This window comes from Oryctolagus cuniculus, chromosome 6 (genome assembly GCF_964237555.1).
Source record: "Oryctolagus cuniculus chromosome 6, mOryCun1.1, whole genome shotgun sequence".
Taxonomy (NCBI): domain Eukaryota; kingdom Metazoa; phylum Chordata; class Mammalia; order Lagomorpha; family Leporidae; genus Oryctolagus; species Oryctolagus cuniculus.
This window is the reverse complement of record NC_091437.1, coordinates 167530290-167552944: the sequence shown is the minus strand read 5'-3', so window position 1 is coordinate 167552944 and position 22655 is coordinate 167530290. Positions and strand designations below refer to the sequence as shown.

Genomic DNA, 22655 nt, shown 5'->3' with positions numbered 1-22655 from the left:
GCGCCGGCTCCCCCGCTGCTCTGAAGTCAGGCGCAGTCTCCTTGGGACTTCAGTGGAGATCTGGTGTCAGAACCGGGTTCTCAGCCCCATGTGGCCTCTCACCGGCCACGCAGGACCCCTCGGGTTGTGAGCATCTGGACCCTGTGTGCGGGCGCCTGAACCTGGAGGCTGGATTCCACGTCCCAGCAGCTGGCGTTGCTGGCTTCTGAGCGCCCTGCCCCTGGCTGGGGACGGCTGCTCCCTCGCGGGACCCACGTTCGGCCTCTTTTCCCTGCTCGCGCCCGGCTGTGAGAGAACAGATCCTAGCCGACCAGGGCCCTGTTAAATGGCCTGCCCCAGATACAGCCCCTCTGGGACTCAGGCTTCAGCTTGGGGACTTCGGGGAGACCCATTTCAGTACCTAACAGACTATTTTTTAATTAATCTTTTAATGCCATACATGACTTTTTTTTATAAAAGATTATTTATTATTTGAAAGGCAGAGAGAGGGGCTGGCTATGGCTCAGCGGTTCCTTCAACACAGTAGCTACTTGAAAGGCAGAGAGAAAGGACTTCCCCAGTGGCTGCAACGGCCAGAGCTGGGCCCATCAGGAGCCAGGCGCTTCCTCCGGTCTCCCACGCAGGTGCAGGGGCCCAAGGACCTGGGCCATCCACTGCTTTCCCAGGCCACAGCAGGGAGCCGGTCGGAAGTGAGCAGCTGGACTCCCGGGCTGCCAGCACTGCAGGCAGCGGCTCTACCTGCTCTGCCACGGCGTGGCCCCGAGGCTTGCATTCTGAAAACATAACTGTCAGTGTCTGCTTCCTAAAACGCACGAGTGGAATTCCCCGCAGTGCCCTTCCAGTGCCCAGCTTCCTGTGGGCAGCGCAGGTGTCGTCGACACCTCCAGGAGGGACACGGTCACCCTGGGGCAGAGGGCGCAGGCGCAGGGGTGCCATGTCGGCTTCCGGGCCCTCTGAAGCCACGCGCCGGAGCAGGACGAGACCACAGTGAGGCCGCGGCGATCCTGAGACCCCTTGCCCCTCTCTCTCCTTTCGTGGCTCACACCTGGGCAAGATGCTGGGCAAGTCAGTACCAGCCCTGGCCTGCAGGTGGAGCCCTCCTCCCAGCCCCACCCCGCCCGCAGTCAAAACCCCAAGCAACCAGCAGTGAAGACGCCCGTGCCTCCCGGAGCAGACCCTGGGCAACAGAGCGGCGCTTCCTCAGAGCCCTCTGCCGTAGGGGTCCCGGCAGGCCCTGGATGAGGGTTATCCTGAGACGTTCTCAATGGGGTCATCAGGAAAACCTGTTAAAAATCCATTCGGCCAGCACTGTAGCACAGTAGGTTATGCTGCTGCCTGCAGTGCCAGCATCCCACATGGCCGCCAGTTCTAGTCCCGGCTGCTCCTCTTCTGATCCAGCTCTCTGCTGTGGCCTGGGAAAGCAGTGGAAGATGGTCCAAGTCCTTGGGCCTCTGTACCCACTGTACCCATGTGGGAAACCCAGAAGGAGACCCTGGCTCCTGGCTTCAGCCTGGCTGTTGTAGCCATGTGGGAATGAGCCAGCGGATAGAAGATCTCTCTCTTTCACACTCTTTCTCTCTCTCTCCTCTCTCTCTATATATAACTCTGCCTTTCAAATAAATAAAATAAATCTCTAAAAAAAAATCGGTCCCCAAGCCCACCGCAGATCGTGATGAAGAGAGACCGGAGGAGAGGTTAGCACAGGTGTGTGAGGGAGCCCCGGGCCTTCAGGGCACTCATGTGTGGCCAGGGGGCCTGGGGTCAGGAAGGCTCCACCACAGGAAACCTCAGAGAGCCCCAAGGCAAGCGCCTGCCGCCCCCGCCCTCTCGTCCAGGCGCATGGCTAGCCCTGCAAACCGAGAGCGGGGGGCAGTTAGGCAGGGCTGCAGGCCAGGGCTGCCGTCACCTCGCCTGTGCTGGGAGCTCAGCCCTGTGCCGGGGTGCAGCGTGCCACGCCCTCTCCCCATGACCTCCCGCGCGCGCTCTCTGTGAGAACCCTCAGCAGCGAGGAGCGAAAACCCAAGTCAGACGGGGCCAAAGCAAGAGCGAGCGGCTCGTGGCCAAGCCACAGACAGTGGCCCCAGGGCTGCTTCCCAGGTCCACTGGTTCTCAGGCTCCAAGAGACATCGCCACACGGGGGCCCAACGCTTAACACTGGCCTGGGCCCGACATACGGCGGCCAGAATGGCTGCTGGCCACACACGGTGGGACTCGGCCTGGCCCTTGTTCTGGCACTGCGTCTACCCTCCTGCCCTTAAAAATTTTTAAATATATTTATTGGGGCCAGCGCTGTGGGATAGTGGGCTAAGCCTCCTGGCTGCTGTACTTCCAATCCTGCTCTCTGCTGGGAAAGCAGTGGAAGATGACCCAAGTGCTTAGGCCCCTGCACCCACGTGGGAGACCCAGAAGAAGCTCCTGGCTCCTGGCTCCTGGCTTCGGATCACCAGCTCCAGCCGTCACGGCCGTCTGGGGAATGAACCAGCGGAAGGAAGACCTCTCTCTCTCTGTCTTTCCCTCTTTCTGTCTGTAACTGCTTCTCAATTAAATAAATAAATAAATCTTAAAATATATATATTTTTCATTTTATTTGAAAGGCAGAGAGACAGGAAGATCTTCCATCCTCTGATTCACTCCCCTAAATGCCTGAAACAGCTGGGGCTGGGCCCTGCCGAAGCCAGGAACCTGGAGCTCCACCCAGGTCTCCCATGCGGATGGCAGCAACTCCAGCACTTGAGCCACCCCTGCTGCCTCCAAGGTGCACACCAGCACTAGAGTCAGGAGCAGAGCCAGGATTCGAACCAGGCACTCTGATTCAGGGTGGAAGTGCACCGCAGGCCTTGTGCCTGCTCGGTTAGCCAGGTACCTTTGCGCTGTGTCTGGGAGACCCGGGAGACCCTGGAGACCCGGGAGACCCGGGAGACCCGGAGACCCTGGAGACCCGGGAGACCCTGGAGACCCTGGAGACCCTGGAGACCCGGAGACCCTGGAGACCCGGGAGACCCTGGAGACCCTGGAGACCCGGGAGACCCTGGAGACCCTGGAGACCCTGGAGACCCTGGAGACCCGGGAGACCCTGGAGACCCTGGAGACCCTGGAGACGCGGGAGACGCGGGAGACCCTGGAGACCCTGGAGACCCGGGAGACCCTGGAGACCCGGGAGACCCTGGAGACCCTGGAGACCCGGGAGACCCTGGAGACCCGGGAGACCCTGGAGACCCTGGAGACGCGGGAGACACGGGAGACCCTGGAGACCCTGGAGACCCTGGAGACCCGGGAGACCCTGGAGACCCTGGAGACCCTGGAGACCCGGGAGACCCTGGAGACCCTGGAGACCCGGGAGACCCTGGAGACCCTGGAGACCCGGGAGACCCGGGAGACCTGCCCCTCCGCCCTGAACACTTCTGTGCTCCTCGTCACCAGCCGGTCCTCGTGGACCCCAGCTGGGAATCACGCGGTCATGCAGCAGCCTAAGCTTCCACAGGCCATGTGCCAAAGGCTTGGGACCCGCGGCTAACACCGGGCTCTAACGGGCTGGTGCTGACGGGCAGTGGCTTGAGTGGCTGCTGTGCTGGGCTGCTCTCTGTGCTCTAACCAAAGCACCAGAGGGTCTTCTTTGGAAAGGACAGGTCTGTGTCAGCTCGCAGTTCGAGGCTGCAGGGTCTGGGGGAGGCAGGAAGCAGCGAGCACAGCCAGGCAGCACCGGAGCTCAAATCACCAAACCTGCTGGGGAAGCTGCCTCCGGGGGCGCGCCCAGCGCCCAAGACTCCCGCACCCACCCCTCAGTGCCCCCCACAACTCCACAGTGAGTCAGCCAGCCATGAGCAGTACATTACAGGTTTTGCTTTGTTATTTCATTTTATTTTTTCAAGATTTATTTATTTATTTGAAAATCAGAGTTGCACAGAGAGAGAAGGAGAGGCAGAGAGAGGGAGGGAGAGAGAGAGAGAGAGAGAGAGAGAGAGAGAGGAGAGGTCTTCCATCCGATGGTTCACTCCCCAGTTGGCTGCAACAGCCGGAGCTGCACCGATCCGAAGCCAGGAGCCAGGAGCTTCCTCTGGGTCTCCTACGTGGGTGCAAGGACCCAAGGACTTGGGCCATCTTCTACTGCTATCCCAGGCCACAGCAGAGAGCTGGATTGGAAGTAGAGCAGCTGGGACTTGAACCAGCACCCATACGGGATGCCGGCATGGCAGGCGGTGGCTTTACCCCCTACACCACAGTGCTGGCCCCTGCTTTGTTATTTTAGACTGTTTTTTCCTTTTTTGGAAAGGTAGAGTGACAGAGAAAGGGAGGGAGGGAGGGATAGAAAGAGAGAGAGAGAGAGCGAGCGAGCAAGCTGAGTCTCTCCCTAAATGGTCGCAACAGCTGAAACTGGGCTAGACAACAGTCAGGAGCCAGGAGCCTGGAACTCCCTCCTGGTCTCCCATGTGGGTGCAGGGGCCCTAGCACACGGGCCATCCTCTGCTGCTTCCCAGGGAGCTGGATTGGAAGTGGAGCAGCCAGGACTGGAACCGGCACTCACACCTGAGACATGGGATGTCGGCATCATACGTGGCAGCTTAACCTACGCACCACAACGCGGGCCCAAGACATGGTTGAAACAGCTGCATTGTTTTGGGGAGACAAACCTTACCCAAGGGGAGACTTGGCATAGCCATGGTGTCCAGGAGGGGGCCCAGCGGAAAGTGCTGTGGACGCTGGAGGTGTGTCCCTGTGTCTTTTGAACAGAGATCTCCTGAGAGGGTTGGTTCCAGAGCCCGGCTGCTCCCTGTCTCTCTGCTTCCTGGCTTGGCATGTGTCCCCCCCATCTGTGCCACCCACCACCCTCACAGGATGCCAGATTAGCGGGACCGTCCGATTGTGAGCCAAAGGACTCCTCCTCCCTTGCTAAGTAGCTCCTCTTGGGCACTTGTCACAGTGACGAAAAGTCAACGCTGGGTCCCACGGTGTCATTCCATTCTGACACGGTCACTGGAATCCCAGGCTGCAGGTGCAGTCCCATGAGGCTGCCCCCCACCCCGCCTCCTTGAACTCCAGGTGATCCCACACCTTCCTCCAGGTTAGGAACCCACTGGAGTGGCTCACAGAACTCAGTTGCTTTCCTGGCATCTCCTGGCTTCTTACAAAGCATACAACTCAGGACAGGCCCAGCAGCTCAGGCACGGGGGACGGGACCCCCAGCGGCATTTCCTACCAGGTGCACCTCTGCGGCCCACCCGCCGGGAAGCTCATCAGACCTTTGGGCCCACTTGATGCAGCTGAGCTCAGAGGGTGGGGCTGGAAGCTGTAGCGCCCACGCTGTCTGCCTGTGGACCTGTGCCACTGAGCTGCCCAGGGCTCTGCCTTAAGGCTCTCATCGGCATAAGCTCAGGTGTGGTCACCAGGGGCTCCCTAGCTCCCTATAAGTCGGAAAAGACCCCTACCACCCAGGAAACCCCAAGGGCTCTAGGGGTCTTGCAGCAGCAACTGTGGACGGATATACCGCCTACTGTACCAACCACCAAGGCAGCACATGGCACCTGGTCTACTCCTGTCACTGCACTGTCCACACAGAGAGAGACAGCTGGTGACACCCGGTCTACACTGCATCACTGCACTGTCCACATGGAGACAGCTGGTGACACCCGGACTGCACTGCGTCACTGCACTGTCCACACGGAGAGACAGCTGGTGACACCCGGTCTACACTCTGTCACTGCACTGTCCCCACAACAGCTGGTGACACCCGGTCTACACTGCATCACTGCACTGTCCACATGGAGACAGCTGGTGACATCAGTCTATACTGTGTCACTGCACTGTCCACACGGAGACAGCTGGTGATGTTAGAGTTGAATTAGAGTTGAATTGCTCTTGCCACCCCAAAAACGCTCCAAGAGACCTTCTCTCATGTAATTAACAAAGGGTAAAGTTTATTGATGATCCGACATGTCAGGGCCCCCGTCCCAGTACAGGCGAGCGGCCTAGAATAGTCTTGGGTTGGGGTTTTTATACACGTTTAAACAAAGAAAATCAATCATTGCATAGATCAGACAGAGGTATAGAGTAAACAATTGATACAAGTTAAGTGATTTTACAACCAGTTGATTTATGAATACAGGGAGTACAGGATATCGAGTAAGGGCCTGATTAGACCTCAGAGAACCATATGGCCTATACAGGGAGTATCAAAAAGCCTCCTATTGCCAAAAGGGAGGGCCACACAACAAACATAACAAGGTTTCAGGAACTGCCTTGATGATACCTAGGAATGCAGCTGAATGGCGATAAGAGACACATGGTGGGGTCAGGGGTCCAGGAGGCAAAGAGATATATGGTGACTTCTTCTATCTTACTTAGGTGAAACTAAGGTTACGCTCACATTGGGGTAATTTACTGACTAATTAACTTTATAGAGAATGGCTATGCAGAGCAAGTCTAACGAGGTCAGGAAAGTTCACCAGAGGTGGGGGGGAGCGGCTTTTAACTTTTTAACCCTTCAGTGACACCCGGTCTACACTGCATCACTGCACTGTCCACATGGAGAGAGACAGCTGGTGACACCCGGTCTACACTGTGTCACTGCACTGTCCCCACAACAGCTGGTGACACCGGTCTCCACACTGTGTCACTGCAGTGTCCACACAGAGACAGCTGAGAACAGGTGGCAGTTAGGTCTACACCCGGTCTACACTGTGTCACTGCAGTGTCCACACAGCCAGCTGGTGAACTGCTCTCTAGAGAGGTGGTTTTACTTTAAAGTCTGATTTATCTGAAAGGCAGAGTTCAGGGAGAGGGAGAGGGAGAGAACTTGGATCATCCACCTGCTGGCTCACTCCCCGAACGCTTGTGGCTGGAGCTGGGCGGAAGCCAGGAGCCCAGAACTGCATCGAGGTCTCCCACGTGGTGGTGCCTTCCCGGGCACAGAGCGGGAGCCGGGTGGAAGCCTGCTGCCCGGGGACGCCGCCGTGGCGGCTCGGCCTGCCGTGCTGCCCGCGCCCCAGATTTCAATTGCAGCTGCAGCTTTGGGGAGAGCTGCTGTGCTCTGACAAGTCACCCGAGGGGACCCCGGGGCGCAGAGGCCAGCTCTCGCTGAGCCGTGCTTCTCGCTTTCCGTCCGCAGCCCCGGCAGAGCGAGCGGCTCCAAGCCAGCGCACACCCATGGGAGAGGGACAGTGACGCATGTAACATCGTCTGGTTTGGCCTTCCAGTGAGCAAATGATGCGCCCATGGTAACATGGTTATCTGGGAGGCAGAGAGGCCTCTCCAAACGCCAACAGCTGAACTCGCCGGACGGAAGCTGGGAGCCAGGACTCACCCATGTGCGCGGGGGACCCGGCTCCTTCAGCCTGCACCTGCTGCCTGCTCCCGCGCGGGCGGGCGGGCACCAAAGGCCCCGCCCACGATTGTTCATTATAGCAGCTAATTAACATAATTACTAATTTAGGGACCCTGTCTGTATTAACAAAGCTGCCAGCCCCTTCACCAGCACCGTCAACTGCGCGGCGGAAATTCGTCCGAAACCACCGCTTTCCAGACACGGCTCGGTGTCACCCCCGAGCAACTCGCGTGCTGAGATGCTGTCGCAGCGGGAGTGACAGCTGGTAGACACCGCACGGCGACAGAAAGCCCGCACCGGAGCGTGGCCGGCGACTCCGGGAGCGCGCACTGGAGCGCGCGTGGGTGCGGGGTCCCTCGGCACCGGTCAGGCCTCCGCGCCGGCAAAGGCGCCTCTGTCCGTGGGCGGCGCGGCTCCCACCTCGGCCGAACCTCGGCGTCCCGGGACCACGGAGGTCCGGCTCCCCGAGGGGGCCGAGAACATGAGGCGAGCAGGACATCGGAGGGTCAGCGAGGGACGCTCGAGAATCGCGTGCGGCCCCGCTCCCGACTGTCCGGTGCCCTCAGAGTCCCCAGTGAGGGCTCAGGCGCGGTGTCCGCCAGGATTTAGCCGCTGTGGCCACCTGCTGCCTTGGGACCCGGAGCGCCAGCCTTCCGAGTGAGGCTAAGCTTCCCAGGTGCCTGCGCGGCCTCGGACTACACTTCCCAAGTGGCGCGCGGCTCAGGGACTACATTTCCCAGAGTGCCGCGGGAAGAGGACGCGGTCCCGCCCCCGCCCCGCCCCCTGGCCGCGCGCGTGGCCGGAGACTCGCCAGGCGCCGGAAGCAGATCTACCCGCCGGGCAGGTGGGGCTGGTGACAGGTGAGATTGCACCGGACGCCGTGGGGACCCTCGCGGGCGCGACGTGGCGAGCCCGGGCCCGGGCCCTGCGTGCTCTGGGAGGGCCAGGGAGCCCCCTGGGGGCGGCGCCGACCGCGGGACCCCGGCCGCGGTGACAGCTACTCACGCACCCCGGGTCGGGATTGGCCGTGGGGTCGCGCGGCGCTCCCAGCGGAGTGTCCGGAGGTCTGTGCGGGAGGGATCAGGCTCGCGAGCGCTCTGCGGTTCACTCCGGAGCGGGTGGGCGCGGGGCTGCAGCTGGGGGCCGCCCCTGCCTCCCTCCTGTCCGTACCCTGGAGGCCCGTGCAGGGCTGCAAGCCGCGAGCGCCCGGGGAACAGAGGGGACAGGAGGGGGCCTCACAGCCTCCGGGCTTGCAGGTGCAGCCAGCATGGGTGAGCCCCAGGGGTCCACGCGGATCCTGGTCACCGGAGGCTCTGGGCTGGTGGGCAAAGCCATTCAGAAGGTGGTAGCGGATGGAGCCGGCCTGCCCGGAGAGGAGTGGGTGTTTGTCTCTTCCAAGGACGCGGATCTCACGTGAGGAAGCCATCCCCGGGGACTCCCCCCCCCCCGTGCCCGCTCCACACCACCGAGCTCCAGGCTGGGCCTGTCCCTGAGCCTGGCAGTGGCCACGTGTCCCGGACCTGCCCGCCAGGTGGCTGGCCTGGGCTGGGTGTGCCCAGCAGACGTCCTGGGTCCCTCCCTGCCTGATGCCCTCGCTCCCGTCCACACTGGATGCCCCCCTACTGCGGCCCCGTGGGGCCCCTGACACCCGGCTCCCCCAGGGACGCAGCGCAGACCCGAGCCCTGTTTGAGAAAGTGCGGCCCACCCACGTCATCCACCTTGCCGCCATGGTGGGGGGCCTCTTCCGGAACATTAAATACAACTTGGACTTCTGGGTGAGCGAGGGGCCCAGCAGGCTCCTGGTGGGCTTCGGGTTTCCCCCCGGGAGCAGAGGTGGGACGGGCTGCAGAGCTGACCCCCAGTCTCTGCCGTGAGGGCTGTGTGCCCTGGTGGGGAGGGCTGTGGTATAAGGACCCTTCCCCCGCGGCGGCTCGGACCCCCCTGCCTGTGGGCAGCAGCCTGGCCTGCGTGGCCTGCACCAGTGACCACATTCTGCCCCAGGCCCACCTGCTCCCAGCGTGCCAAGCAGGTGGCCTGGCCGCCACCTCCGCCCTCTGCTAAGACAGTCCAGATGCCCTGGCCATCTCGGGGCCAGCTTGGGGAAGGGATGTGGGTGCTGGGAGGGTGGGCAGACCAAGACCTGGTGCTGCTGGGTAGCCAGGCCTGCGTGGGTTCCTCTGTGCAAGGGTCACCGAGGGGCCCCTTCTCCCCCTGGAGTGGGGGTCCCACGGCACCCCAGGGACAAATTGGGCCTCTGTGGCTCCTTCCACCCCCCCACTCCCGCTCTGACCTCAGCAGCCCTGGACGGGGTGGGTACCTCTCCTCTCCCCAGGGAGCCAGGGCTGGCGCTCCAGCAGCACTGGAGGGGGTACGGGGAGGCTCTGGGACCACTCCTGTCCGAGGGCTCCACCCCTGAGGGTTGGGGAAGGGCCGGGGTCTCGATCCGCGCCCCGCCCGCAGAGGAAAAACGTGCACATCAACGACAACGTGCTGCACTCGGCCTTCGCGGTGCGCGCCCGCAAGGTGGTCTCCTGCCTGTCCACCTGCATCTTCCCCGACAAGACCACCTACCCCATCGACGAGACCATGGTGAGGGGCGGGGCCCGGCGGGGCGGGGCCCTTCGGGGCGGGGCCGGGAAGGGGAGGCCTCAGCGCGCGTTCCGCTCGGCAGATCCACAACGGGCCGCCCCACAGCAGCAACTTCGGCTACGCGTACGCCAAGAGGATGATTGACGTGCAGAACAGGTCCGGGCGGGGGGTGGGAGCGGGGTTCGCGGGCTGGGGCGGGGGCTGGGCCAGGAGTGGGGTTCACGGGCTGGGGCGGGGCCGGGAGCAGGGTTCGCGGGCGGGGGCCTGGCGGGCTGGGCCAGGAGTGGGGTTCGCAGTCTGGGGCGGGGGCCGGGAGCGGGGTTCGCGGGCGGGGGCCGGGCGGGCTGGGCCAGGAATGGGGTTCTCAGTCTGGGGCGGGGGCCGGGAGCGGGGTTCGCGGGCTGGGGCGGGGGCCGGGCGGGCTGGGCCAGGAGTGGGGTTCGCAGTCTGGGGCGGGGGGTGGGAGCGGGGTTCGCGGGCTGGGGCAGGGGCCTGGCGGGCTGGGCCAGGAGTGGGGTTCGCGGGCGGGGGCCGGGCGGGCTGGGCCAGGAGTGGGGTTCGCAGTCTGGGGCGGGGGCCGGGCGGGCTGGGCCAGGAGTGGGGTTCGCAGTCTGGGGCGGGGCCAGGAGTGGGGTTCGCAGTCTGGGGCGGGGGCCGGGAGCGGGGTTCGCGGGCGGGGGCCGGGCGGGCTGGGCCAGGAGTGGGGTTCGCAGTCTGGGGCGGGGGCCGGGCGGGCTGCCGAGACGCTGCGTCCCCGCCCCCGCAGGGCCTACTTCCAGCAGCACGGCTGCACCTTCACCGCCGTCATCCCCACCAACGTGTTCGGGCCCCACGACAACTTCAACATCGAGGACGGCCACGTGCTGCCCGGGCTCATCCACAAGGTGCACCTGGCCAAGGGTGAGTGCGCGCGCGGCCTGCGGCCCGAGCACGGCCGGAGGGCGCTCTGCTCTGACCGTGTCCTCCGCGCAGGCAGCGGCGCAGCGCTGACCGTGTGGGGCACCGGCAGGCCGCGGAGGCAGTTCATCTACTCGCTGGTTCGTAGGGACGGGGCGCGCGGGGCGGCGGGAGGAGCGGTCCTGGTCTGTGGGGTCCCCACGGGAGCTGCCGGTGCACGGGGAGGCAGGACCGGCCACAGGGGGCCCGTCGGGGGAGGCCCGGTAGTACCCCATGAGCAGGGCCGGCTCCCACCCTCCCGTCCGGCCTCCAGGACTTGGCGCGGCTGCTCCTCTGGGTGCTGCGGGAATACGAGGAAGTGGAGCCCATCATCCTGTCAGGTGCGCTGGGGGAGGCCGGCGCCGCCCATCACCCTGTTGGGGGCATAGTGTGGGCGGGGCAGGCGCAGCCCACCATCCTGATACGGAGCGGGACAGGTGCAGCCCGTCACCATCAGGGGGTGGGGCAGGCACAGCCCATCACATGTCAGGGGACAGGGCAGGTGCAGCCCATCACCATGTAGGGGCGGGGGCGGGGCAGGTGCAGGCCAGCATCCTGACTTGGAGCGGGGCAGGTGCAGCCCATCACCATCAGGGGCGGGGTGGGGGCGGGGCAGGCCCAGCCCAGCCTCCTGACGAGGCCTGGGAGGGGCGGGAGCCCCGGCGCTGGGCCCGGGCCTGACCCCGCTGCGGCCGGCCGCGCAGTGGGCGAGGAGGAGGAGGTGTCCATCGCTGAGGCTGCAGAGGCCGTGGTGGAGGCCATGGGCTTCCAGGGGGAAGTCTCCGTATCCTTTGGCTGCAGCGGGGAGCTGCATGGACGCCCTGTCCTCCCCGAGCCCCTCCCCGCAGCAGGACGGGGTCCCCCCGGCTCCCCGAGGCCCCCAGGAAAGGCAGGGGGCGGGGATGCTTCTCGGCTGTGGCCTTGACCAGGCGCCCAGTTCGACGCCAGCAAGTCTGACGGGCAGTTTAAGAAGACGGCCAGCAACGGCAAGCTCCGGGCCTACCTGCCCGACTTCCGGTTCACGCCTTTCAAGCAGGGTGAGCCCTCCCCTCGGGCCCCGCAGCCCCTCCCTGTGCGGCCGGGGAGCCCAGCTCAGAGTGGCCCTGTGTCCTCGGGCCCCTCCCACCCCTGCAGCCGTGAAGGAGACCTGTGCTTGGTTCACCGACAACTACGAGCAGGCCCGGAAGTGAAGCCAGCGCCGGGGCCACCGCCTCAGACCCTGCCGAGAGCCCAGGGGTTCCACCCCCGTGCCAGGACGCCCGCTTCGTGTCTGTCCTCAGGGAAGGCGAGGCCTGGGCAGGCCCGGCCTGAGCGTGCTGCCAATAAAGTGCATTTCACAGGCCTGGCCTCGGCAGCTGTGTGCCCAGCCGCCCCCGGCCGGGTCCCCCCGTGCTGCCCAGCCGGACGGCTGCTGGCCCTCCGCGGGCAGGAGGCGTGGAGAGTGAGGGTGAGGACGGGAGGCGGGAGCGGGCCCGGGCGAGGCAGGGCACGGCAGGCCTGGGTGACCGCCCGCCCCGGCCTCCCTGCCTCAGCCCTGAGGCCCTCACAGGACCCGCTGTCTGGATTCTGGGAAGCCACAGGATGGCCTGGGCGGGGCCGGGCTTTGGACAGCTCGGAAGCAACCGTGCCTGGGGCCGGGGCCTCAGCCTGGCCGGCGCAGGTCAGCTCTGCCACCAGGGGGCGAGCACCCTCACCGGAGTCCCTGTTCTTCGCGGGGAGACCAGAGTCCAGAAGGCTGAGCCAGTCTCCCCGCGGGGTGGTGCTGGGGCGTGGACACAGGTCCTGCTGCCTACAGCCTTCCTGGTGTGGGGGCCGCCAGGACCGGGCCCATCCCTGGCCATGGTCTCCCGGGAGCCCCTTGCTGTCCTCACCTACGCTCCTGTCTCCCGTGTTACCTGGGCAGCATTGGTGACTTTCCCTGTCCCGGGCACCCAAGTCGGACCTGGGTGCCCGCACCCCCAAGCCCACACATGGGTACCTGCACCCCAAAGCCCACAGCTGTGCCTATACCCCCGAGCCCACACCTGTGCCTGCACCCCAAAGCCCACAGCTGTGCCTGCACCCCCGAGCCCACACCTGGGTGCCCGCACACCCAAGCCCACACCTGTGCCTGCACCCCCGAGCCCACACCTGTGCCCGCACCCCCGAGCCTACACCTGGGTGCCCGCACTCCCAAGCCCACACCTGTGCCTGTACCCCCGAGCCTACACCTGGGTGCCCGCACCCCCGAGCCCACACCTGTGCCTGTACCCCCGAGCCCATACCTGTGCCTTCACCCCTGAGCCCACACCTGTGCCTGTACCCCCGAGCCCATACCTGTGCCTGCACCCCGAGCCCACACCTGGGTGCCTGCACCCCCGAGCTCACACCTGGGTGCCTGCACCCCCGAGCTCACACTTGGGTACCCGCACCCCCAAGCCCACACCTGGGTGCCTGCACTCCCAGGCCCACACCTGGGCGCCTGCACCCCCCGAGCCCACACCTGGGTGCCTGCACCCCCCGAGCCCACACCTGGATGCCTGCACCCCCGAGCCCACACCTGGGCGCCTGCACCCCTGGGCCCAGCTGAGCCTCTAGCATCTGTCACCACCCCTTTCCCTCTGGGAAGCCAGAGTTCCTGCCCCAGGCCTCCCCACCTTGCAGGTTTCCCCTGAAGTGGCTCTTCCTCCAGGAAGCCGTCCCTGACTGCCTCTCAGCCGTCTCCCACCACCAGTCCTGCTGCGCCGGGGTGCTGGCTTCTCTGGCTCATGGGCCTTGAAGCCCAGGACCTGGGTTGTGGGTGCGGGTCCTGTCCATGTGAGGGTCCAGGGAATGCCCCTTGGGCCAGGCAGGTCTGGAACCGTGGGAGGGGCCCAGCAGAGGTCCAGGGATGCACTTGGCAGGTGACAAGTGGCTGATGGGCTTCCAGCCAACATGGTGTGGGACAGGAGCGGAGCTGCCCACGGCCAGGGACGGCTGGGACGGGAGCGGAGCTGCCCACGGCCAGGGGCGGCGGGGACGGGAGCGGAGCTGCCCACGGCCAGGGACGGCTGGGACGGGAGCGGGGCTGCCCACGGCCAGGGACGGCGAGGACGGGAGCGGGGCTGCCCACGGCCAGGGACGGCGGGGACGGGAGCGGGGCTGCCCACGGCCAGGGGCGGCGGGGACGGGAGCGGAGCTGCCCACGGCCAGGGGCGGCGGGGACAGAGGCAGCGGGGACAGGAGCAGAGCTGCTCACGGCCAGGGACAGCTGGGACAGGAGCGGAGCTGCCCACGGCCAGGGGCGGCGGGGACAGGAGCGGAGCTGCCCACGGCCAGGGACGGCGGGGACGGGAGCGGAGCTGCCCACGGCCAGGGGCGGCGGGGACGGGAGCGGAGCTGCCCACGGCCAGGGGCGGCGGGGACAGAGGCAGCGGGGACAGGAGCAGAGCTGCTCACGGCCAGGGACAGCTGGGACAGGAGCGGAGCTGCCCACAGCCAGGGGCGGTGGGGACAGGAGCGGAGCTGCTCACTGCCAGGGACGGCTGGGACAGGAGCGGAGCTGCCCACTGCCAGGGCGGCTGGCATTGGGCCACTGGGTCCTGTCCCCACAGCTGTGACTGGTGGCCCTTATCTGTTTCATTTCACCGAAGGCAGCCGGCTCCTGTCCTCCACTGTGACACGGGGCTGGGTGCTACAGGTCCCTGCCGTGTCCCTCAGTCCTTGTCCCAGGGCATCGCAGTCCCAGGAAGCCAGGAGAGCAGGGACAGAGGGGGCAGCAGGGACGGCTGCAGGTGGGCAGGGCGACCTCACACTGGCACAAAGCATCCAGACCACAGTTCCCTGGGGGGGTCAGCCCGTGGCCCCACCCATCCCATCTCCTAGAAAACCAAGCCCACTGCTTCCATCGCCCTCTAACTGGGTGCTCGGGCTGCAGCCCTGGAGGGTCCCAGTGTCCTGCTGTCCCTCCCGGCCATGTCACTGCAGCCTCTGCCCCACTCTCCCGTCCCCACTCAAACGCTGGTTCCCAGGGACCCTCTCCCTGGGCCTGGTCTGCTGCCCACCTGCCAGGAGCGTGACCCCGGCTGTCAGAGCTTCTGCCCACCTCCCTTAGCTGTCGACCTCCGAGAGTCGGTGTGAACGCGGGGAGAGGCGCAGAGCCAGACCAGAGCAGCAGGGAGGGCCAGCACTGTGGGCCCAGCTGTCCAGCATCTGCACCTTCCGGCTGCAGTGACCGGAGCAGCCTCCCAGTCCCCATCGCTCCCTCCCCGGCATTGTTTGCTCTCGAATCTTGGTGAGACTGGCATGTCACGTGTGTTGGTGCCCACGCGAGCCTCTGCGTGGATGGGTGTGTGTGCGCCCAGGAGTGCCTGTGTGGGTGTGCCTCTGTGGATGCGTGCATGCGCACACGCGTGCCTCTTCGTGGGTGCGTGTGCGTGCGTGTTGGCTGCGGAGGGACTGTTGCCACAGCCCAGTGGACCGCGGCGTGAGGGACAGGTGCACCCGTCCGGCCGCTGCCTTGCGGTTCGGAAGGGATGCGGGGGTGGGGCTCGCCGGTGCGGAGCGCGGCGGACGTCATGGGGCTCAGAGACCACAGAACGCCTTCGCCGCCTCAGCCCGGGTGGCGGGTGAGACCCCCACAACCCGAGATGTGCTGAGGCACGCAGACGCCCGCCCCGGGCTCGCCCAGCGCTCCTGCGCCCCAGGGCAGCGGGGAGGCCCCGGCTCCGGGAGCCGGCTGACGCGGGCGCTCGGGGCTCCCGGGTCTGCGCGCGCGGGCCTTTCACCAGCTCCGAGCGGGTGGCCCTTCCTGGAAGCCCAGTCGCCCGGACCCACCCACCGGCGGCGGAGAGCGCCCTGCTCCGCGACGCCCCGCCCCTCCCCGCCCCCCGCGGCGCTCAGCCAATGGGTGGATGCGGCTCTCCGGCGACCTCGGCCAATGAGCCGCGGGGGACGGGCCCAGTGCCGGCAGCGGCGATGGCGGCGGAGGCGGCTCCGCGGCGCGTGGGCTTTGTGGGCGCCGGCCGCATGGCGGAGGCCATCGCGCGGGGCCTCATCCGAGCAGGTAGCGGGCTCGGGGCGGGAGGGCGCCCGCGGGTCCCCTCCGGACCGCGCTCCCGGGCGCACAGCCGGCTGTCCGCGGCCACGCGGGCTGGCGTGCGGAGTGCGGCGCTCCCGGGTTCTGTAGACCTAGGACTGGGGAGAGGGGCGGGGAGGGAGGGGAGGGGAGAGGAGGGGAGAGGCAGGCCGAGGACGTGGCTCGCTTCCGCACCGTGCCTGGACGTGCTGTCACGTAGAGCGCTCTTAGGTTAGCTCCATCCGTCTCCTCCGCTTTTGGAAGTGCGGTTACGTGGGCGGCTCCTGGAGACGGTGCTGGCCCGCGTGGCCCGCTTCCTGGCCTCACGGCCTGGGTGAGGTTCACCCTCCTGAGCCCCAGGCTGGTTTTTCCGTCTGTGCGCCCTCAGTCCTGTGGACGTCTGCGGCCCTAGGGTGTTGGGCATCCCCGGCGGCTGTCTGTCGGGAGATGCGGACAGCCAGGTGTCTCCTGGGCGGGGGGAGGGGGCATCGCCCGCGCACCCTCCCAGAGCTTGGAAAGCTGCACCTGCCACGCGGGCACCGGGAGGGGCGACCTTTGCCTTTCTGCCCTCGTCAGCCAGAGCTCATGGTGCAGAGGAGTGGGGAGCAGCCGGGAGAGCGCCCAGCAGGTCTCGGGGATCACCTGCCTCCCCGGCTCCACGGGCTCCGGGAGCCGCTGTCACAGATGTTGAGCCCAAGCGGCCACCCTGATGCCCGGCTGTGTCCAGGGGCTGATGGGCTGTCTTCCTGTTCAGCCCGGTCTCCCCAGCTCCCTGCCACGTGGCCATCCCAGCACCACCACCCCCTTCCAGGGAAGCTTGGCCCCAGTGAGCCTTCTGTGGTCAGGTGCCTTCAGAACCAGGACAACTCCCTGGCCTGGTGCTCCCTTTGGGCCACCGTACTGTGCTGCCCTCCCCACTGCCCCGGCCAGTAAGCCCCTGGGGTCCGTGTGCTCACTGGACAGGCCAAGCTCCTGGCCCCTATGTCCAGCAGCAGGCAGGGGGCGGTGGCTGCCCCATGAAATCAGTGCACCTGCTGTGTCGCCCCAGGCGGGCGGGACATCACCCAGTCTCTAGGGGCCAGGGCTGGGCGGGGCGGGGGGAGCAGACTCCTCCCACCCTCTCACCGCCCCCTCTGCCTTCTCCATTCTCTCCAGGGAAGGTGGAAGCGCAGCATGTGATGGCCAGCGCACCGACAGACAGGAACCTCTGCCACTTCCGGGTGAGTGGACGAGTGTGGGGAGCAACCTGGACTAGACTAAGTTACTCGAATTAAGACTTATTCTATGCACCTGCTCTCCCACAATATGGCGCTGGGAGAGGAGAAAACAGCTTCTACCCAGCTGCCTCCAGTTCAACCAATAAACAGTAGGACTTGCTCCTGATTGGAGGAGAGCAGCGTACTCGGCGTGTGGGCAGCCGAGTTGGGATTGGTGGAAGAGGACTATAAAGGAGGAGAGAGACAACATGCACCAGGAACATCTAAGGGGAACACCTGAGGAACACCTGAGCAGCCCCCGAGAAGCCCCCGAGAGAGCTGGCCGGCGGTGTGCCGCTCCCCTGCGGAAGTGGGGAATGTGGCAGGGGGAACCGCCCTTCCACGGAGGTGGAAGGGATAGTAGCCAACCCGGGAAGAACCAGCAGCAAACCCGGGGAGGGCCGAGCAGACGAAAGAACAGCGCAGGGTTCTGTGTCGTTCCTCCACGAAGAGGGGGAGCGACATAATGGTGCCGTGACTCGGATAGGAAGCCTAGGCAGGGCTTAGTGTCGTTCCTCCATGAAGAGGGGGAGCGACATAGTGGTGCCGTGACTCGGATAGGAAACCCAGGACGGATAGGAAACTTAGGACGGATAGGATACCTAAGAGGGAAGAAACGGGAAGAAGTGGAAAATGCCAGAGAGAGAGACTAGCAAACAGCCTAGGGAAAAGCCGGACGAAAAAGGTGCCAGAAGAAGCTATTGAAAGCCTAGGCATAGACTCGGATACGGACTGTGGGAAAGAAGTTAGGATTTAAAGTGAAAGCAAGAAGAAACTTAGACTCAGATACGGACTGCAGGTTGAAAGTGAAAGTGAAACCTATAAGAAACTTAGACTTGGATACGGACTGTGGGGAGAGGCCAGGAGAAATGAGGGAGGAATATTGTTGGAAGAAAACTTAGGGAAACATACCGGGTAGAGAAAAATGTTAGGGAGGATGAAGCCGCAAGTGCAGGCCAAGGTGGAAACGGAAGCCATCTTGGAATTCTTCAAGTCAGCCCGGGGAGCAAGAGGCGAAAATCTGGAACCAGAGGCAGAGACGTGGGCCGCCAGGTTGGAATTCGCCAGGTTAGTCCGGGGAACTTGGACTGAATGCCGATGGTGGCGGAAACATTCGCGGAAGCCGCCGCGTGCAGAGAGAGCACGGGGCGTGAATAGATAGGGAACGCGGGGCTGGCGTGAGGCCGTGGTGCAGGCGCGAAGTGCGTGGAGACTGCGGAGCGTGCGCGCAGAGCCGGGAACCCGCCGGTGGGGCGAGGCGCCGGGAAGCCGCGCAGAGCCGTGAAGCTGCCGCGGGGCGAGGTGCCGAGAAGCAGCCTCGGGGCGGGCGCCGCCGGGAAGCCGCGGGGATAAGAGAAACAGAAGTTTAGAAGTAAAATGAGAGAAATAGGAATGTTGGCAGACAGAAGTAAAATGGGAGAAATAGGAATGCCTGGAGATAGAGAAATAGAGAAATAGAAAGACCTCCCCACAATACTGCAATGAGAAGGCTTGGATTCGGTCTGCCTGATTAGTGAGGCGATGAGCACCTGCGGGCGGCTAGCAGCTTATGCGCCGTAGGTCACCGAAGACAGGCACGAATTAACATCAATAAGGCCTCCCCACAACACAGCAATGAGAGAGCTTGGATTCGGTCTGCCTGATTAGTAAGGCGGTAAGCACCAGCAGGCAGCTCGACCAGAGTATGAGCTGCAGGTCACCGAAGATAGGCACGAACCAACACTAATAAGTCTCCCCCACAATACAGCAATGAGAAGGCTTGGATTCGGTTTGCCTGATTGTTAGGGCTTGTAAGCCCCTGCAGGCAGAGCAGAGCATGCGCTGCAGGGCACCGAACACAGGCACGCATCAGCGCCTAAAAACCTCCTCACAACATGGCGAAGAGAGGACCCGGATTCGGTTTGCCTGATTGATAGGACTTGTAAGAACCTGTGGCAACTCTAGCAAGCAGAGCAGAGTGTGTGCCACGGGGCACCGAAGACAGGCGCGTATCAACGCCAAAAAATAAAAAGAAAGGGGGATCTGTGGGGAGCAACCTGGACTAGACTAAGTTACTCGAATTAAGACTTATTCTATGCACCTGCTCTCCCACAATATGGCGCTGGGAGAGGAGAAAACAGCTTCTACCCAGCTGCCTCCAGTTCAACCAATAAACAGTAGGACTTGCTCCTGATTGGAGGAGAGCAGCGTACTCGGCGTGTGGGCAGCCGAGTTGGGATTGGTGGAAGAGGACTATAAAGGAGGAGAGAGACAACATGCACCAGGAACATCTAAGGGGAACACCTGAGGAACACCTGAGCAGCCCCCGAGAAGCCCCCGAGAGAGCTGGCCGGCGGTGTGCCGCTCCCCTGCGGAAGTGGGGAATGTGGCAGGGGGAACCGCCCTTCCACGGAGGTGGAAGGGATAGTAGCCAACCCGGGAAGAACCAGCAGCAAACCCGGGGAGGGCCGAGCAGACGAAAGAACAGCGCAGGGTTCTGTGTCGTTCCTCCACGAAGAGGGGGAGCGACAGACGAGGGGTCCCCCAGGGGCCCAGGGCGACGCCTGTCGACCCCAGTCCCTCAGCTGCTTCTCGGGGCCAGGGAGCGGGGCTTTTGGAGCTGAGGTTCTGAGAGTGTCTACGCTGAGAGTGTTGGGCAGGGTCCTGGAGGCCTGAGCAGGGGTGTGCAGGGGTGTGCACGTGTGTGCTGCAGTGGTGGGCGGGGCTGGTGCAGACACGTGCAGGCCAGGCCGTGGCCACGTGGGGGAACGCAGGCAGCCTTCCGCGGCGTAGGGGGTCACCCCGGTCACGCAGCCCCGGCTCTTGTCCTGGTGTCCCCCACGCAGGCTCTGGGCTGCCAGACCACCCACTCGAACCAGGAGGTGCTGCAGACCTGTTCCCTCGTCATCCTCGCCACCAAGCCCCACGTCCTGCCTGGCGTCCTGGCGGAGCTGGCCTCTGCGGTCACCACGGAGCACATCTTGGTGTCCGTGGCTGCCGGGGTCCCGCTTAGCACCCTGGAGGAGGTGAGGCCTTGCCCCGGGGGGCTCCAGTGGCCCAGCTAGGTTAGGTGCTGGGGTGAGGGACACTCCTGCTGCTGTGCCCAGGACATGGGGGATGGAGCCTGTGGCCCTGGGTGTTTGTCCATAGGGCCTGGCCTGGGCCGTGGGGGACAGATCCTGTGGCCCTGGGTGTCTGTCTGGGAGGGCCTGGCCTGGGGCGTGGGGGATGGAGTCTGCGGCCCTGGGTGTCTATCCACAGGGCCCGGCCTGGGGCGTGGGGGACAGAGTCTGCAGCCCTGGGTGTCTGTCCACAGGGCCTGGCCCCACGGGCTGCCTGCTTCCACCCTCTCTCCACCAGCTGCTGCCCCCGAACACCCGGGTGCTGCGGGTCTCACCCAACCTGCCCTGCATGGTCCAGGAGGGGGCCATGGTGATGGCCCTGGGCCGCTGTGCTGGGAGCGGAGAAGCCAGGCTCCTGCAGAACCTTCTAGAAGCCTGCGGGCAGTGCGAGGAGGTGCCCGAGGCCTACGTGGACATCCACACCGGCCTGAGCGGCAGCGGCGTGGCCTTCGTGAGTGTTCGCGCCCTTCCCCTCCCCCCACCCCGGCAGGCCAGCCCTCTTTGCAGGGGCCTCCAGGTTGCTCCCCAAGGACGGAACGACGGGCGGCCCCTGCTGGGCCCTGGGCTGCGGTCTTGCGCACGCGTGCAGGGCTGGGTACCAGGGCCAGCGCAGCCCTGGCCTTGACCCCTGCACTTACACGCTGCCGCAGGCCTGCACGTTCTCTGAGGCCCTGGCTGAAGGCGCCATCAAGATGGGCATGCCCAGCGGCCTGGCCCACCGCATTGCTGCGCAGACGCTGCTGGTGAGTGAGGTGGCCCGGGGACGCGGCAGGCCCCAGGAGCTCGGGCCCAGGTCCGGGGGCGGCTGCTGAGGCATCACCACCCCCTTCCCTCCAGGGGACAGCCAAGATGCTGCTGCAGGAGGGGCGGCTCCCGGCCCAGCTGCGCACCGACGTGCTCACGCCCGGGGGCACCACCATCTACGGGCTGCACGCTCTGGAGCAGGGCGGGCTGCGCGCGGCCACCATGAGTGCCGTGGAGGCGGCCACCTGCCGGGCCAAGGAGCTCAGCAGGAAGTAGGCTCTGGGTGAAGCCAGCAGCCGCTCGCCCTCCGTGCCCCGCCCCAGGGAAATGCAAGGGGCCAGGCTTTGAGCAGGCAGGCCCCCTCCCCCGCATGGCAGAAGGCTCCAGGGCGGTGGCCCCTGGTGAGCCCTTGGTGATCGGTGACACTGGTCCTGAGAGCTGGCACCGTGCAGGGGGCTGCCTTCTGTGAGCACAGCTGCAGGCGACAGCAGCCCGGCCAGCCACCTGGTCTGGACGCAGGCCCTTTGCATTTCCCAGTGTCCGGGGGCGCTGCCTGGCCAGCTTTCTCATTTGGCTCCACCCAGGGGCCCATGGCCTGCTGTGGGGTGGGGCCGCCATGGGGAGCCGGAGCTTCCCGCCAGCCCCGATGAGCGGCTGGCCACCTGCAGCTCGGTCCCCGGCACCGGACACTGCCCAGGGCTCCCCTGGCCTCCCTGCCCTGCCCTCACCTCCCCCCAGCAGCCTCCTGAGGCTGGCCGTGAGAGGGCGGTCCCCGCTGGGCCATCTGCCGGCTGGGTGACCTTACACAAATTAACCCCCGCCCGAAACAGGGCTCCTGGCATCCAGAGAACAGGAGCGATGTCCTACCCCCCCCCCCCACGCTCTGCACCCCGTAGCTCCACCCCCGTTCCCAGGCAGCCCTGCCGCCAAGGGCCCACTCGCTGGCCGGGCTCTGCAGGTCTGGTGCAGGCCGCCTGCGGGCAGGGACCCTGGGGACAGCCACCAGAGGACCACCTGCCCCCAGAGAGATCACTGCTGAATCGGAGCCAGCCCCTGCCAACCGCCGGCGACCAGCGCAGCTACGCTTCGGAGGTCCTGGCTGTGACCAGCGTGTGTGGAGCCCCGCCCAGCCGACCACAGCCCAGGGCCGGGACTGTTCCCCGAGTGGCGGGTGTGGGGGAGGGAGCACCGGGCTCCGGCCGCGGGTCTTTGAGGCCCTTCCTCGCCTCACACTGCCAACACCGTTGAGCAGCGTGGACAGAGGGTGTGATCGCAGGCATTCCGAATCCCGGCTTCATGTCCCATCCTTGCTGTGTTCCAGAACCGCCCTTCGGATCACAAGTTAAGAGTTTAAAATAGAGGTGCTTACGAGCTCTCCTGTTCAACCTGTTAGTAGTGTCCTTGCCCTCTGGGTGGCTATCAGCAAGGTCCACACAGCAGGAACCCCACCCCCCCGTCCTCTGCAGCGTGCAGCTGGGGTCAAGCCTCCCCCTTGTGCCCCCATGAGCGAGCCCCGCTGGGCGTGTACGGGGTCAGGGACCTCCCCTTCCTCTCCCATCTTTCCCCTGTCCATCTTCAGCCCAGTGGTCTGACCGTAGCCACCCCCGCTGAGGAGATGGCCACGTGCATGTCCCACGGGGCCGCAAGGGTGCCTGTCTGCTTGTGAGTCCCCAGG

General features: G+C 65.2%; 2 protein-coding genes across 3 annotated transcripts; both read left to right on the top strand.

Moving 5' to 3' along the window:
- The first annotated feature begins 8025 nt into the window (after nt 1-8025).
- Nucleotides 8026-12186, top strand: GFUS (GDP-L-fucose synthase). 2 transcript variants are annotated; one of them, XM_051841824.2, is made up of 11 exons: nt 8026-8178; nt 8575-8731; nt 8980-9094; nt 9780-9908; nt 9991-10064; nt 10675-10808; nt 10881-10945; nt 11119-11185; nt 11549-11628; nt 11782-11881; nt 11979-12186. In XM_051841824.2, exons 2-11 carry the CDS (start codon nt 8586-8588, stop codon nt 12032-12034), a joined length of 966 nt encoding a protein of 321 aa, XP_051697784.2. In that variant the 5' UTR covers nt 8026-8178; nt 8575-8585; the 3' UTR covers nt 12035-12186. The 2 variants fall into 2 exon arrangements, with proteins under 2 accessions (XP_051697784.2, XP_051697785.2); XM_051841825.2 differs by lacking the exon at nt 8026-8178 and adding an exon at nt 8245-8382.
- A 3520-nt stretch (nt 12187-15706) lies between these two features.
- On the top strand, nt 15707-22365 carry PYCR3 (pyrroline-5-carboxylate reductase 3). The gene is made up of 6 exons (XM_051841826.2): nt 15707-15867; nt 17035-17099; nt 19961-20140; nt 20475-20687; nt 20887-20979; nt 21074-22365. Exons 1-6 carry the CDS (start codon nt 15708-15710, stop codon nt 21254-21256), a joined length of 894 nt encoding a protein of 297 aa, XP_051697786.2. The 5' UTR covers nt 15707; the 3' UTR covers nt 21257-22365.
- The last annotated feature ends 290 nt before the right edge of the window (nt 22366-22655 follow it).

Coding starts and splice junctions, on each gene's coding strand:
- GFUS (XM_051841824.2), top strand. CDS start 8,586: ATGGGTGAGCCCCAGGGGTCCACGCGGATCCTGGTCACCGGAGGCTCT. Junction 11,629..11,781: donor GCTTCCAGGGGGAAGTCTCC/GTATCCTTTGGC, acceptor CCAGGCGCCCAG/TTCGACGCCAGCAAGTCTGA. Junction 11,882..11,978: donor GTTCACGCCTTTCAAGCAGG/GTGAGCCCTCCC, acceptor CCACCCCTGCAG/CCGTGAAGGAGACCTGTGCT.
- PYCR3 (XM_051841826.2), top strand. CDS start 15,708: ATGGGTGGATGCGGCTCTCCGGCGACCTCGGCCAATGAGCCGCGGGGG. Junction 17,100..19,960: donor GGAACCTCTGCCACTTCCGG/GTGAGTGGACGA, acceptor TCCCCCACGCAG/GCTCTGGGCTGCCAGACCAC. Junction 20,688..20,886: donor GCGGCAGCGGCGTGGCCTTC/GTGAGTGTTCGC, acceptor ACGCTGCCGCAG/GCCTGCACGTTCTCTGAGGC.